The following is a 15,414-nucleotide window of genomic DNA, read 5'->3' as shown; positions in this document are numbered from 1 at the left end:
AAGTACATCATAAATATCGGCAAAAGGGCACAAACCCAATTTAAAACCAATCCTGTGCCAGTGACCTTTAATCCAGAGCACTAGGGGCAAGAGCATAGCTTAGGCTATGCAGCCCATTCCACCTTCACCTTTCTGCCAAAATCACCTGTTAGAGGCAAATGCGAAGTGGACACCCACCTACTAGCATCAGTCAGATTCACCAACTCACTGAACAACAGTGAGAAGCCAATGATTTCATAGAATCATAGAATCTCAGGGTTGGAAGGGACCTCAGGAGGGCATCTAGTCCAACCCCCTGCTCAAAGCAGGACCAAACCCAACTAAATCATCCCAGCCAGGGCTTTGTCAAGCCTGACCTTAAAAACCTCTAAGGAAGGAGATTCCACCACCTCCCTAGGTAACCCATTCCAGTGCTTCACCACCCTACTAGTGAAAAAGTTTTTCCTAATGTCCAACCTAAACCTCCCCCTCTGCAACTTGAGACCATTACTCCTTGTTCTGTCATCTTCTACCACTGAGAACAGTCTAGATCCATCCTCTTTGGAACCCCCTTTCAGGTAGTTGAAAGCAGCTATCAAATCCCCCCTCATTCTTCTCTTCTGCAGGCTAAACAATCCCAGTTCCCTCAGCCTCTCCTCATAAGTCATGTGCTCCAGCCCCCTAATCATTTTTGTTGCCCTCCGCTGGACTCTCTCCAATTTATCCACATCCTTCTTGTAGTGTGGGGCCCAAAACTGGACACAGTACTCCAAATGAGGCCTCACCAGTGCTGAATAGAGGGGAATGATCACATCCCTCGATCTGCTGGAAATGCCCCTACTTATACAACCCAAAATGCCATTAGCCTTCTTGGCAACAAGGGCACACTGTTGACTCATATTCAGCTTTTCATCCACTGTAACCCCTAGGTCCCTTTCTGCAGAACTGCTGCCCAGCCATTCAGTCCCTAATCTATAGCAGTGCATGGGATTCTTCCGTCCTAAATGCAGGACTCTGCACTTGTCCTTGTTGAACCTCGTCATATTTCTTTTGGCCCAATCCTCTAATTTGTCTAGGTCCCTCTGTATCCTATCCCTACCCTCCAGCGTATCAACCACTCCTCCCAGTTTAGTGTCATCTGCCAACTTGCTAAGGGTGCAGTCCACACCATCCTCCAGATCGTTAATGAAGATATTGAACAAAACCGGCCCCAGCACCGACCCTTGGGGCACTCCACTTGATACCGGCTGCCAACTAGACATGGAACCATTGATCACTACCCGTTGAGCCCGACCATCTAGCCAGTTTTCTATCCACCTTACCGTCCATTCATCCAGCCCATACTTCTTTAACTTGCTGGCAAGAATACTGTGGGGGACTGTATCAAAAGCTTTGCTAAAGTCCAGAAATAGCACATCCACTGCTTTCCCCTCATCCACAGAACCGGTTATCTCATCATAGAAGGCAATTAGGTTAGTCAGGCATAACTTGCCCTTGGTGAATCCATGCTGACTGTTCCTGATCACTTTCCCCTCCTTTAAGTGGTTCAGAATTGATTCCTTGAGGACCTGTTCCATGATTTTTCCAGGGACTGAGGTGAGACTGACTGGCCTGTAGTTCCCTGGATCTTCCTTCTTCCCTTTTTTAAAAGATGGGCACTACATTAGCTTTTTTCCAGTCATCTGGGACCTCCCCCGATCGCCATGATTTTTCAAAGATAATGGCCAATTGCTCTGCAATCTCATCGGCCAATTCCTTTAGCACCCTCGGATGCAGTGCATCCGGCCCCATGGACTTGTGCTCATCCAGCTTTTCTAAATAATCCTGAACTACTTCTTTCTCCACAGAGAGCTGGTCACCTCCTCCCCATACCGTGCTGCAGAGTGCAGCTGTCTGGGAGCTGACCTTGTCTGTGAAGACAGAGGCAAAAAAAGCATTGAGTACACTAGCTTTCTCCACATCCTCTGTCACTAGGTTCCCTCCCTCATTCAGCAAGGGGCCCACACTTTCCTTGACTTTCTTCTTGTTGCTAACATACCTGAAGAAACCCTTCTTGTTACTCCTAACATCTCCGGCTAGCTGCAACTCCAAGTGTGATTTGGCCTTCCTAATTTCACTCCTGCATGCCTGAGCAATACTTTTATACTCCTCCCTGGTTATTTGTCCAATCTTCCACTTCTTGTAAGCTGTTTTTTTGTGTTTAAGATGAGCAAGGATTTCACTGTTAAGCCAAGCTGGTCGCCTACCATATTTACTTTTCTTCCTACACATCAGGATGGTTTGTTCCTGCAACCTCAATAAGGATTCTTTAAAATACAGCCAGCTTTCCTCAACTCCTTTCCCCGTCATGTTATTCTCCCAGGGGACCTTGCCCATCAGTTCCCTGAGGGAGTCGAAGTCTGCTTTTCTGAAGTCCAAGGTCTCTGTTCTACTGCTCTCCTTTCTTCCTTGTATCAGGATCCTGAACTCGACCATCTCATGGTCACTGCCTCCCAGGTTCCCATCCACTATTGCTTCCGCTACTATTTCTTCCCTGTTTGTGAGTAGCAGGTCAAGAAGAGCTTTTCCCCTAGTTGGTTCCTCCAGCACTTGCACCAGGAAATTGTCCCCTACACTTTCCAGAAACTTCCTGGATTGTCTGTGCACCGTTGTATTGCTCTCCCAGCAGATATCAGGGTGATTAAAGTCACCCATGAGAACCAGGGCCTATGATCTAGCAACTTCTGTTAGTTGCTGGAAGAAAGCCTCGCCCACCTCATCCCCCTGGTCTGGTGGTCTGTAGCAGACTCCCACCACGACATCACCCTTGTTGTTCATATTTCTAAATTTAATCCAGAGACTCTCAGGTTTTTCTTCAGTTTCATACTGGAGCTCTTAGCAGTCATACTGCTCTCTTACATACACACTTTGTATGTAAGATTTCCATGGAGGTTCTTTCCAGAACTACTAGGAATGTGCTGAATACAAAGGAGCGAACAGTTACATAAGGAGCAGCAAACCACAGACCGACAGGAGGAAATTCCTTCAGTCCACCCCACAAATGCAGGCAGATATCCGAGAGAGTGTAAGAGGCCCAACTGGCCTGTTTCCCAGTGTAAAGGGTACGAACTCCCCCTTAGCAAGCTGGAAACTTGGCTGGGAAGAAGCGACTCCACCAGCCACTTCTTACTGTAAAGCATGGGTGAGCAGATGCCCTAAATCTTTCGTTTTCCCTACACCTGACAACATTTTTATGCCTCTGACGTCCCTCACCTCAACTAATAGGACCCCCATGCCGCTCTGCTCTACCTTACAGACCACTGCTAGAGTCTTCTTCCCCTCTTGGGAACCCTCACCAATTCCCCCTACCTCTCATGTTCAAGACCCTCCATAACTTTCTTCCATCTCTGCTCCGACTCCCCCATTACGCCTCCTTACCTATTCCCTTTGCATTCTTCTATAATCTTCTTTCATTCTGGACCTTTTATCTCCAACAGGCTCTCCTGTGTGCCCAACAACCACCCTCTGTTCATCCTTAAAAACATCTCTCCCTTGCAGCCTTTCAGCAACAATTGAACACCCACCTCCCTCCCCTCCCAAAAAACAACAAAGGGGAAATCTGCACCACTGTGAACTTGCACCTTCTTCTGGCCAGCAGGTACAATATGCATCTAAACTGTTCTGGTGGAGCAGTGACTGTTCCAAGATCATAGATTCCAAGGCCAGCAGGGACCATTGTGATCACCTCATCTGACCTCCTGTATAACACAGGCCAGATAACTGCCCCAAAATAATTCCTAGAGCAGATCTTTCAGAAAAACTTCCAAATTTGATTTTAAAATTGTCAGTGATGGAGAATCCGCCACGACCCTTGGTAAATTGTCCCAGTGGTTAACTACACTCTGTTAAAAATGTACACCTTATTTCCAGTCTGAACTTGGATCACTTCAGCTTCCAGCCACTGGATCGCGATATACAATATCTGTCCTCCATGTAGGTACTGTACATACAGAGTATAATCAAGTCACCCCTTAATTCTCCCTTTATGTTCCAGACAGCACCAGCACTTACTAAATAAAACAGTACAAACAGAAATGGCGTTCCACTGAAGAATGAAGGGTAGACTACAGATACACAGCAAGCAGCCTAGTATAAGAATATAGATAGACACAACAACTAGCTAGTCTGTGGGAAGCATCACTGAGAGAGACAGGTTCAGAAGAGACATTATGTTTGCCAAACTAGATCACCCCACTGGGATCACATCTCTGGCACTGGCCAAATCTCAACGCTGATGCGTGTTGGACATTAGCCATGCCATAGAGTTACATATGTATTGTTTGATGCACAAACACTATAGATTTATCCCACTTTCATTTTTCTTCCCATCACAATCTCTGCCTTTATCCTCCATCTCCCACAGAATGCCTCAAAGGAGACTCCTGCCAGGGAGAACAGACTTGATACCCCCGGCTACTGTCTGGCTCAATACCCATTCCTGACCAGCTGTTAAAGATATCAGCAGTAAGAGAACAATTCCTGGTTCCCTTGCCTCTAGAGACTACTGATGATCTGGTGTTACTTCCCTTTGTTACAGAAGCGCTCTCTTTACTACCACTTGCCACTTTCCACACACTAGGACTTTCATGAAAGAGCACAACAGATGAGGGGAGGGATAGCTCAGTGGTTTGAGCATTGGCCTGCTAAACCCACAGTTGTGAGCTCAATCCTTGAGGGGGCCATTTGGGGAACTGGGGTAAAAATCTGGGGATTGGGCCTGCTTTGAGCAGGGGGTTGGACTAGATGACCTCCTGAGGTCCCTTCCAACTCTATGATTCTATGATGTTCTTTTAATTTAATAATCAGAGACAGCACTGGCAGAGAAGGTAAGATCTCAGTTATTACATTTAGTGACATTAGCTTGTTGCAGTGACTATAATCTGCTTCTACCCTGGCCATACAAACTTGTCTGCCCAGATGATGGTAACTGAAGACTGGCAATTGGGTGAATCTACCTACTTATTTAGTTCTAATTGACTAGCCCAAGGTAATTAGCACTATGGAACATCATGTCACCTTTCCCAATAGCCTGGAAGTAAAATAGCTCATAAGGAGAATCATTTCAAATGCACAATGGAGCCAACTTCACGGTATCAATCTATAGCTCCTAATCTGAACCATGTCCCGTCAAAATTTCTATGCTGTGCAGGTGTATGACTCGGGTCTGGCCAGAACTGCTTTTAACCACATGGGATCAATGTAGATCAGTGATTCCAAAATTTGTCCTGCCGCTTGTGCAGGGAAAGCCCCTGGCGGGCCGGGCCGGGTTGTTTACCTGCTACGTCCACAGGTTCGGCCAATCACGGGTCCCAGTGGCTGCAGTTCACTGTTCCAGGCCAATGGAGCTGCTGGAAGCGGCAGCCAGCATGTCCCTCGGCCTGCGCCACTTCCAGCAGCTCCTATTGGCCTGGAGCAGCGAACCGCGGCCACTTGGAGCCGCGATCGGCAGAATCTGTGGACGCGGCAGGTAAACAACCTGGCTCGGCCTGCCGGGGGCTTTCCCTGCACAAGCAGCGGAACAAGTTTGGGAACCTCTGATATAGACTAATCTCAGAGAGGCACTGGCTTTTCCTCACATAAAACTAAAGAAGAATAGAGATTCTGAAGCCACAAACTAGATGATCTAATCTGGTTTACACAAAGCTGATTGCCATCTAGATTTTCACTCTTGAGAGCTAGAATAGAATTTTCAGAGGGGAATGTACATGAAACACAAATATATTTCAACAAACTGATGGTCCATTTATGACACACATTCTCCAGCTGCGGCCAACCTTTCCCCTCAGTCACTGTGCAACAAATGCTATCATTATAGAGTCGAACAAGCTGGGACTCTCAGTAAACAGAAGCACTGAAACCATTGCCAGGAAATTACTCTAAGAGAAGGGATCTAGTTTTGTTAGTTTCTTCCTTTTTGTTCTGTATAATTGATGGTTAGAATCCAAATTTTAATTGTTTCCTGTTAGTTCAGCTGTTTTGATCCTATTAAATCTTTCCAGGTCTCCAAAAAGTCATATGCATCTGCTCCCTGTATGATAAACTGAAGTGCAAAGGACTGCCAGGTGCATGAGAAATCTGGGTAGCACTGTACTCCTGAGCACAAGGATCTACTTGGAACACCAAGGGGGCAGACAGGAGAGGGATAATAAGGCAAAAGATGTGACAAGAATGGATGGGAAAGGCAACAGCAGTGGAGGCACAATAGTGGCTCAAATTGAAAACACTACCTTTACTATTCTGTAAGGAAGTTTTGTTATGAATGTTAAATGGTTACCCTCAAATGTGCTATTGAAAACTATTGTTACATCAGGCTATAGTGCTACAAACCAATTTGTGTCCCCATGCTAGAACACGATTAACTCTTTGATAACTTGGGAGTTGAATTTCCTCTGCTTGAAGGCAGATGGACTAGGAAATACTGGTGAGATAAGATTAAGTAGGAGTTGCATTCCCATTGTAAGACTAAGGAGAAACGTGTTGGTAACTATAGGTGACCAGATGACAAGTTGCATTCCCATTGTAAGACTAAGGAGAAACGTGTTGGTAACTATAGGTGACCAGATGACAAGTTGCATTCCCATTGTAAGACTAAGGAGAAACGTGTTGGTAACTATAGGTGACCAGATGACAAGTGGAAAAATTGGGACACTTTTTTTTTTTGGGGGGGGGGCGGGGAGGGAGGGAGAGGGGAATAGTTGCATATATAAGACAAAGCCCCTAATATTGGGACAGTCCCAATAATATCAGGACCTCTGGTCACCCTATTGGTAACAAAGCAGCACAATTTAAAAACACATACATAAAATGGTAGCTGGACTACGGATCCAAACTTTAAGGAACTTACTGCCTGATCTTGTCATTCCTGGGTCCAAACCTTGGTCCTGCAGGTCCTCTCCTGCCAGCACAGAACAGACAGTGATCATGAATCCAATGCACACAGGAAAGCCTGTCTGACCCAAATGGTTGGGTCTTTCACAGGGTTCACAAAGAGGTGACATTTCAAATTAGGTCAAAGCACATGCAACAGGAAATGATCCTCCATCAGCAAGGAACTGAACCAGATCCCACCCAGAGGGTCTCTTCCACTCCTAACTGGTGGGCTGCCCCAATTTTATTTGCTTAATCTTAATTTATATTCATTGCTAGTGCTCCCCCGATCTCACAGCTGCTGAATCAATCAGAAACAGATGGCAATGTTTCATACCAATCAGTTCTACCCGTTAGTAAGAAGGAGCTGCCTTATATTTTCAATTTCCCCAGTTCTGGTTTGAACAGCTACTTGGCCCATGATATATCATATCCCCCAACTTACTACAACACCCACACAATACCCATATAGCTACTCACAAGAAAAAGTCCTCCTCCTCATCGGAATCTTCTTCTAAAAGGTTTCTCTGCAAACACAGAAAAAATGTTAGCATCAATCAATTAGAAACCAGAGTTTCTCTCTGTCTCTCTCATATCCACCATCCTTCTCAAAACTGGCTGTACATGACTTTGGAACACATCAATGCTCCTTGTTAAATGACCAGAAGGGGTATTCTTTTCAGCCGCAACCCCACCTCTCAGGAGTGGAACTGGAAGTCTCTGCACCATTACCAGTAAACGAGAGACATTTGCCAGTTCAGTAAATTACAGAGAACTGCTACTAAGCCACTGGGTTAGCTCTCTTGTGGCCAGTTTTAATGGTGAAAATGAAGTCCGTTACAATGGATTTCTATCAATTCCTGTTTCTCTATGTAACACACGGTCCAAATTCACTTTAAAATAAGACTAAATAAAACCCCTAGGTACTCCAGTCCTTAAAGCACTGTCATATACAGATTAAATCCCAATCAGTTCCCAAAGGGCCCATCTGTAAAACATTACATTCAAACCACACTAACTACTGAAGTCTTTTGACACCTTACACCTCATGTAATTACTGTATATACTCGTTCATAAGCTGAATTTTTTAGTAAAAATTTAGTAAAAAAGGGACGCCCCAGAGAAGGGGGTCAGCTTATGAGCAGGTATAGAGAGGGAAAGGTGGGACACTGCCCCTCCCCCCAACAGAAGGAGCAAGGAGAGGCAGCAGAGCCAGAAGGGAAGAGGCGGGGCCAGAGTGTCTCCGCTTCTGGTCACGCTGCTCTCCCCCCAGCCTCCAAAGCAGCTCCAGGGCTGGCAGGCTGCGGCCGCCCCACCCAGTCTGGCCCGCCAGAGCAGGCTGTGGCCACGCCGCCCAGTCTGCCAGAGCGGCTCCAGCCAGGCCAGAGGCATCCTCCCCAGATAAGGTGGGAAGGGATGGGATGGGCAGAGTGTGGGGATCCCGGGCTAGGGGTAGGATCATGTGGGGGGTGGTCACAGGGGTTACTCCCCTGACTCCCAGCTTCTCCCCCCGAAAAAATTTCCCCACCAGTTGCTGTCCCAGCCCGTCAGGGTAAGCAGCTGGCGTGCCGGGACACTTTGTTTACCTAGGTTTACCTCCATGCCTGCAGACGCTGGAGGTAAACAAACCATCTCGGCCCACCAGCGGCTTATCCTGATAGCCAGGGAGCCAAAGTTTGCTGACCCCTGAGTTATAGGGTCGGCTTATGAACAGGTTATAAAAATGTTTACTTATCCATCTGGGGGGGAAGGGGAGTCAGCTTATAAATGAACCAGCTTATGATCGAGTATATACAGAACTTTGTTTTGTCCTACCCACATGGAACACCATATGCATTTCCATCTCAGAAAATAATGTGGTTTTAAAATAAACTGTCACCTGATGATATAAAGAATGGGAATGAGGATTAAAGTTAATGGATACTCTCCCCCACCCCACCAGCAGAGAGGGTTTGGTTGTTAACAGAGAGGATGAACCTTTTCAATTTTCACATTGGGGTTAAGGTTATTAGTGGGTTTTATGACTAGAATGCTTTGCACTGAGTGACTAGTTCCTATAGTATCCCATACTGTGATTGCCACAAAGATGCATAGGGTGGAGTTGAATTTGACATCTGGATTTTCCTCCTGTTCAGCAACAGGGTCTTGGAGAGGGAAGTACATTTCTGGTACTGAGGTTATTTTCACACTCTCTTATGTTACATGTTGCACAGTTACCGTAACACTCTCTAGTAATGCATTTTGGCCTCCATTACAAATCAGTGGATGATCCTCAGACTGACCTAAGTCAGTCTTGAAAAATCCTACTGTTCCGAAAGTTTATTTGACAGGTAAAATATCATTAGAGTTTATCATCATCATAGTAAGGAGAGTCAAGTAGATTGGGCACCTGCGCTGAGAATTTTCATGACAATCTTGTAAGGTTAATTTAAATATAAGACATTGTCTTGGTTCTTCTTTTAAATAAATAAATCTCTCCTTTTAGGGGCTGTTGGCATGCTTTATCTCCATAACAGATGCTCCAACTCTTCAGGTCTATATCCTTTTTTAGAATTAAAAAACTAGTTGAGAAGGAAAAACTTCTTTGGGGTTCTCTGTCCCGCACTGGACTCTCAGGTCTCATCCCATCCTCACAATGCTTAGAGATGCTGTTCCCCTTGTGTTTGGTTTTAAATTCCCATATTACAAGTGTTGAGGCCCATCTACACTACCTTAAACTGCATTTACTGAACCAGTTTAAACAGAGTCTAGAAACTGTGTTCTAGCCTATGTATGGACTTTTGTGGTGCAAAAGCACTTCCCCTTGCAGCCAAGTTGTCAATCATCTCACTAGGAGCTATTATGAGCTAAGATAAGCAGTATTTGAGGCTAGAGCCTGGCTTCCAGGCTTGGTTTAAACACTGTTTGACCCCCCTGCTGGCTAGACAAATCATGTTCAAATCCACTTAATATGTAATAATGATTTAAACCAGTTCAGCACATATATTTCGAAGCCCAGCACAGATGGGCCTTCGATACAGAAAGTAAATTTCACTGTGATATATAATACACAAAGTATAACTTTACAGGAACATTTAAAACATCATATCTGGGCATGAGTAATTGCAACACAGCCAGTACAAGGTTTGCCTAAGCAGTGTTTCTAAAATGCAGCCACCGCGGTTGCATGCAGCCACCAGGGGGTTTTCTTGTGGCCACAGCCTCCTGGGCAGTGATGGGGGGGCGGGGAGGGCGCAAAGCATTCACCCTCTCCCTGGGGTCACCAGTAGGGGTTGGGCCTTGCCCCCCTCTGGAGCCACAAACACCAGAGAAGCAGACAGCTAGTGTGAGTTCCCCCTTTCCCACAGGCCTCCGGCCGTGGGCTCACCATCCTGCCCTCCATCGCCCATAGCCCCTGCTGCCTTCCGCAACCCTCCATTGCCCCTGGCCCCCACTGCCTCCCTACCCACCTCTCCATTCAGCTTAATTTGTCCTCTGGCTTGCCAAAGCTGAGTACGTTTGCTGTGAAAGGCGATAGTAACACCCCTACAAATATCAGTTTTCACAGGGGCAGACTTAACTAGCTAGCAAGTTTTTGTTGTTTTTTGTTGTTGTATTTAAAATAAAAGACCAGCAACCAAAAAAACAAAAGAAACAACTACAAAAAGTAGAACTTGCAAAACACCTTATTTTGTTTCTATTCTGTTTAGGTCCAGTAAAGAATAGAGACAACTGTACATGATTTTTATTACTGAGTCTGCAAAAAAAACCCTGTGTCACTTTTTACAGCCTAGTTTAACTGAACAGAGAATGCACAAATTACAAGACTAAGGGCTTGGCTACACTTACAAATTTGCGGCGCTGCAGCAGGGTGTGAAAACACACCCTCTCCAGCGCTGCAAATTGCGGCGCTGCAAAGTGCCAGTGTGGTCAAAGCCCCAGCGCTGGGAGCGTGGCTCCCAGCGCTGTACGTTATTCCCCACACGGAGGTGGAGTACGGACAGCGCTGGGAGAGCTTTCTCCCAGCGCTGGCGCTTTGACTACACTTAGCGCTTCAAAGCGCTGCCACGGCAGCGCTACTGCGGCAGCGCTTTGAAGTGTAAGTGTAGCCAAAGCCTAATTTAAAAACAAAGCTATACCAGAGTCTCTTATCTTAAGGACCTATGCGATTAGGATGCTACAGATAAGAAAACTGCAATTTACCCTTCCCATGGCATATGTCATTAATTCCCAGCCTAGTTATTTCAGTTACCGTAGTGCTCATTTAGAATGTAAGTGCCCAGAATAAAAGATATCTGCATGCAAATTACAAATAAATTACACAAGAAAATATGCAAGTTGAGAATCCTATAGTCTAGCAATTCCACTGCACACAGAGAAATGTAATAAAAAGCACTGCTGAACACCCTGCCTTGAATTAGTCTAATGCTACACTTCATGGTGAGGGGTGCAAATACTGTAACTGCTGTACTGCAGCAGCACTCTGCACAATCAAATAATCCATGACTGGGACATTCTGATATTAAGCGCTTTTTTCCCACTCCCCATCTGTAAAGCGCCACTCACACCTCTACCACTATGTAAGTAATAGATGCAGCTAATCTGTTTAAAAGTAAGAACCACCCTACAATCTTTGTTTCATATTATTTATATCTAATATTTCCTCCAAAATAAGCAGTCCACACCAGGTGACCTGAAAATAAAAATAAATCAAGTTACTTCACCAAGTGTACTGAATGTCCTCCACCTGCCAGGCTAAGAGGAGGTATTCAGCATATCTAAAAATAATGTCACTTCATTCATTCCCTTTATATCCCGCCAGCCAGGTCCATGAAGCTGCGGAGCCCTAAAATACATCACTGTGTTACATCACAGTTACAAGAGAACCCTAATGGAACATGAAGCAGCCTTTGAGGGTGGGGAAGAAAATCTGGCATTTAAATCTTTATTGTGTCTCCTCAACACAAACACTGACACACACATCATTTACAAAATGGAAAATATTTAGCACGCACACACAGCAGTCTGTCCCAAGCTGCCTCCATGTCCCAATGGACTTGTGAAGTCACTGAGGGTAGGTCTATACTCACCGTCCGGGTCGACGCGGTGAGTTCGACTTCTCGGAGTTCGAACTATCGCGTCTAATCAAGACGCAATAGTTCGAACTCCCCGCGCGCTCCGGTCGACTCCGGAACTCCACCACCGCGAACGGCGGAGTTGACCTTGGAGCCGCGGAGTTCGACCCCGCTGCGTCTGGACGGGTAAGTCAGGCGAACTAGGGCACTTCGAGTTCAGCTACACTATTCGCATAGCCGAACTTGCGTACCCTAGTTCGACCCCCCCTTAGTGTAGACCAGGCCTTAGTGATGCATTCTACAGAATTAGGATTGAGTGGAGCTAGACAGAAGAATTCAATGGGTCCTCCCACCACGCTTTTTGAAAAGGTGCCTTTTCAGCTAACACACTGACTGCCCCACTTAGGCTGTTGGTGGGGCTACTCAGTATTGGTGGATTTCATCCATTTGCGGTCCACTTTAAACATGCCCTCCACTGTTTCAATGGCACTGAAGTCATCAGCAATGAAGCTGTGTGGCACTCAAAGATGGCTCTCAGGCCTCCAGGGACTGCAGAGTTAGCAAATACTCATCCCTTTTAATTAAGGTAAAACAAGGAGGGCTCAGTACAAAACACCAATAAATGCAAACAAAGCTACTGGTGGTCCGGCACTCACCCTTTCGCTTTTCACTGAGCCGGTGACATCATCATCATTTAGGTGACGCTTGAATTTTGGAGGCATGTTTTCTTCTCACAAAAATGGTCTTGATCTTCCTGTACAAGGCGGTGGCAGAGAAATACACTGCCTAGAAGGGAGAGGGGAACAAACATCTCTGAGATCTAATTGTGCTGCATACAATTTTCTATCAGATCATGCAAAGAGTTAGTCACTCTCCCCCCTTCTCCAGTGCCCAGGAAAACACAAACAAGTTATACAGAATCCACCTACAAATGCCATAGGCAAGAGAATGAAAAAAAATCAATGAACCACCACAGAAATGTTACGCTTTCATGGACCCCAAAACCCTTCTTAACGGAACAGATCATTTAGTTTAGTCTAATTTCTTAGGCCTTGATCCTGGAAACACTTAAAGGTACATGCTTATCTTTGAGCCTGTGACTGAGTGCCACATGTGAGTGTCTGTATGATCAGGGCCTTAGCCTTTAAACTCTATGGGGCAGGGACTGTGTTTTTCTACATCTTTGTACAGCACCTGGCAAATAGCTGGATGGCTTCAGAAAGTCCTTTGGTACAAAACCCAACAGAAACCAATTTTATAAAAAAAACACAAGAGTAACTAAAACAGGAAAGAGCAGAGCTTTGGCCCAATAACTGAGAGGTCAAAGGTTCTGGATCCAACCAGCAGTAGTTCCCTGAGCCACCCAGTTCCACCCTAAGCTGCTTTCCATCCCAAGAGGATAGAGTGTGACTTTGCTGGTTTGACCACCACCACATTCCCCTACCCGGGGAGTCAGTGGAGATTAAGAGTTAAAATCCCAGGGACCCTCCACCCTGGAGAGGGCATGTGGAAAACTGCATAGATACCAATAGGGCTGTGACAATACAACAAATGCAGGAAATTTAGCAAACAGCCCAGCAAAATGAGCATTGTCTGCTCTCCTTAACACAACCTGTCATAGGGCAACAGGGCAAGAGTAATTTAGTGATTCACAACCAGAAGGATGGGATTGCTAATGCAGGTAAACAATAACATTCCAGAGCCAGGAGCACAACAGGAACAAACTACGGATTCTAGGTGAAGTCACCCAGCCAGCTGTCAGGAACCATGCAGCCAAACCTATCTGGGGGCCCCTAAAGCCCCTCCCCCACATAACCTCCTCCCCAACCCCACCCCGCACAGATCCCCCTCCCCAGGGCCCCCAAACCTGTCCCCATCACAGAACCCCTCCCCAGGGTCCCCAAACCCTGTCCCCATCACAGAACCCCTCCCCAGGGTCCCCAAACCCTGTCCCCATCACAGAACCCCTCTCCAGGGTCCCCAAACCCTGTCCCCCATAGCCCCTCACCCACAGAACCCCCTAACCCTGTCCACAGAACCCCCCCAGGGCCCCCAAACCTTGTCCCCCATAACCCCCATCACAGAACCCCTCCCTAGGACCCCCAAACCCTGTCCTCCATAGCCCCCCCACACAGAACCCCTCCCCAGGACCCCCAAACCCTGTCCCCCATAACCCCCATCACAGAACCCCTCCCCAGGACCCCCAAACCCTGTCCCCATAGCCCCATCACAGAACCCCTCCCCAGGACCCCAAACCCTGTCCCCATAACCCCATCACAGAACCCCTCCCCAGGATCCCCAAATCCTGTCCCCATAACCCCATCACAGAACCCCTCCCCAGGACATCCAAACCCTGTCCCCATAGCTCCCATCACAGAACCCCTCCCTAGGACCCCAAACCCTGTCCCCATAGCCCCAGAACCCCTCCCCAGGATCCCCAAATCCTGTCCCCATAACCCCATCACAGAACCCCTCCCCAGGACACCCAAATCCTGTCCCCCATAACCCCCATCACAGAACCCCTCCCTAGGACCCCCAAACCCTGTCCCCCATAGCTCCCCCAGAACCCCTCCCCAGGGCCCCCCACAAAACCCCTCCCTAATGGCCTCCCGCTCCATGTAGCAGCCCCTCCGCTCGGGGGACGCGCTCCCCCCACCTCGTCCCCGCTCCCGCTCACCGCTCCGGGCCGGCTGGGAAATGGCCGGGGCTGCGCGAAGGGGCCCAGCAGCAAGTCAGCTGCTCTATCGAGCACTCGGCGCTTCCAGCAGAGGCGGGGGCGAGCGCCGAGTCATCGATTCCCAGCGCGCTGAGTCCTACCGGCTTCCGTCCCCGCTGGCATTGCTGGGGGGAGGGTGAGAGTGCGGGGCACAGCCCTGGCTGGCTGGAGAGGGGGAGGGGACGGAGCCCTGGGGAGCGAGGGGGTGGATGGGGAGGGGGCGGGATACTTAAGTTAAATACACGTGTAAAAGTTTACAAGCTTGAGGCCTTCTTAGCTTTTATCCTGTGGCTCCATCAGTGCAGGCCAAGGAGAGGCCCCTGCCACCAAGGAGTCTTTCTTACAAGATAATATGGAAGCGGAGTTGCTTTACACCGGAGAAGGCAGCCCCTCTGTTTGAACCCTAAATAGGCCAGTAAGCAAGTAGCTACAATCCTGAAGGGTACAAGTGTCTCATATCCTACAGCAAAGACAGAGGCGGTCTGAGACTTGTGTCCTATAGACCAGGCTTTGAATAAAAGTTGGTCGTTCTTCAGTTGGTTTGTGTGAACACATATTATATGTGTGGAATTTGTCAAGTAACATCACAGTTAATAAGAGCTACATTTTTCTATATCAGTAGTTCTGACGATTCAATGTTTTTAAGTATCTGCGGGGTAGCTGTGTTAGTCTGTATCCACAAAAAAACCAAGGAGTCCGGTGGCACCTTAAAGACTAACAGATTTATTTGGGCATAAGCTTTTGTGGGTAAGAAAGCCA

At 47.2% G+C, this 15,414-nt stretch overlaps 1 protein-coding gene across 2 annotated transcripts in view; it reads right to left on the bottom strand.

The window, feature by feature from the left end:
- VAMP4 (vesicle associated membrane protein 4) overlaps window positions 1-14,794 on the bottom strand; it is a 39,109-nt gene extending 24,315 nt beyond the window's left edge. Inside the window, exons 1-4 of one of the 2 annotated variants that reach the window (XM_039486284.1) lie at window positions 14,596-14,794; window positions 12,596-12,725; window positions 7,366-7,412; window positions 6,863-6,913 (exon numbers count right to left, since the gene is read on the bottom strand). In XM_039486284.1, the coding sequence (XP_039342218.1) occupies window positions 6,863-6,913; window positions 7,366-7,412; window positions 12,596-12,661 (164 nt within the window). In that variant the 5' untranslated portion in view covers window positions 12,662-12,725; window positions 14,596-14,794. The remainder of the gene's footprint in view (window positions 1-6,862; window positions 6,914-7,365; window positions 7,413-12,595; window positions 12,726-14,595) is intronic. The other variant, XM_039486283.1, reaches the window with a different exon arrangement.
- Window positions 14,795-15,414: the final 620 nt, after the last annotated feature.

Source organism: Mauremys reevesii, linkage group 8 (genome assembly GCF_016161935.1).
Source record: "Mauremys reevesii isolate NIE-2019 linkage group 8, ASM1616193v1, whole genome shotgun sequence".
Lineage (NCBI taxonomy): Eukaryota > Metazoa > Chordata > Testudines > Geoemydidae > Mauremys > Mauremys reevesii.
The sequence above is the reverse complement of the archived record's forward strand: the minus strand, read 5'-3'. Positions and strand labels throughout refer to the sequence as shown.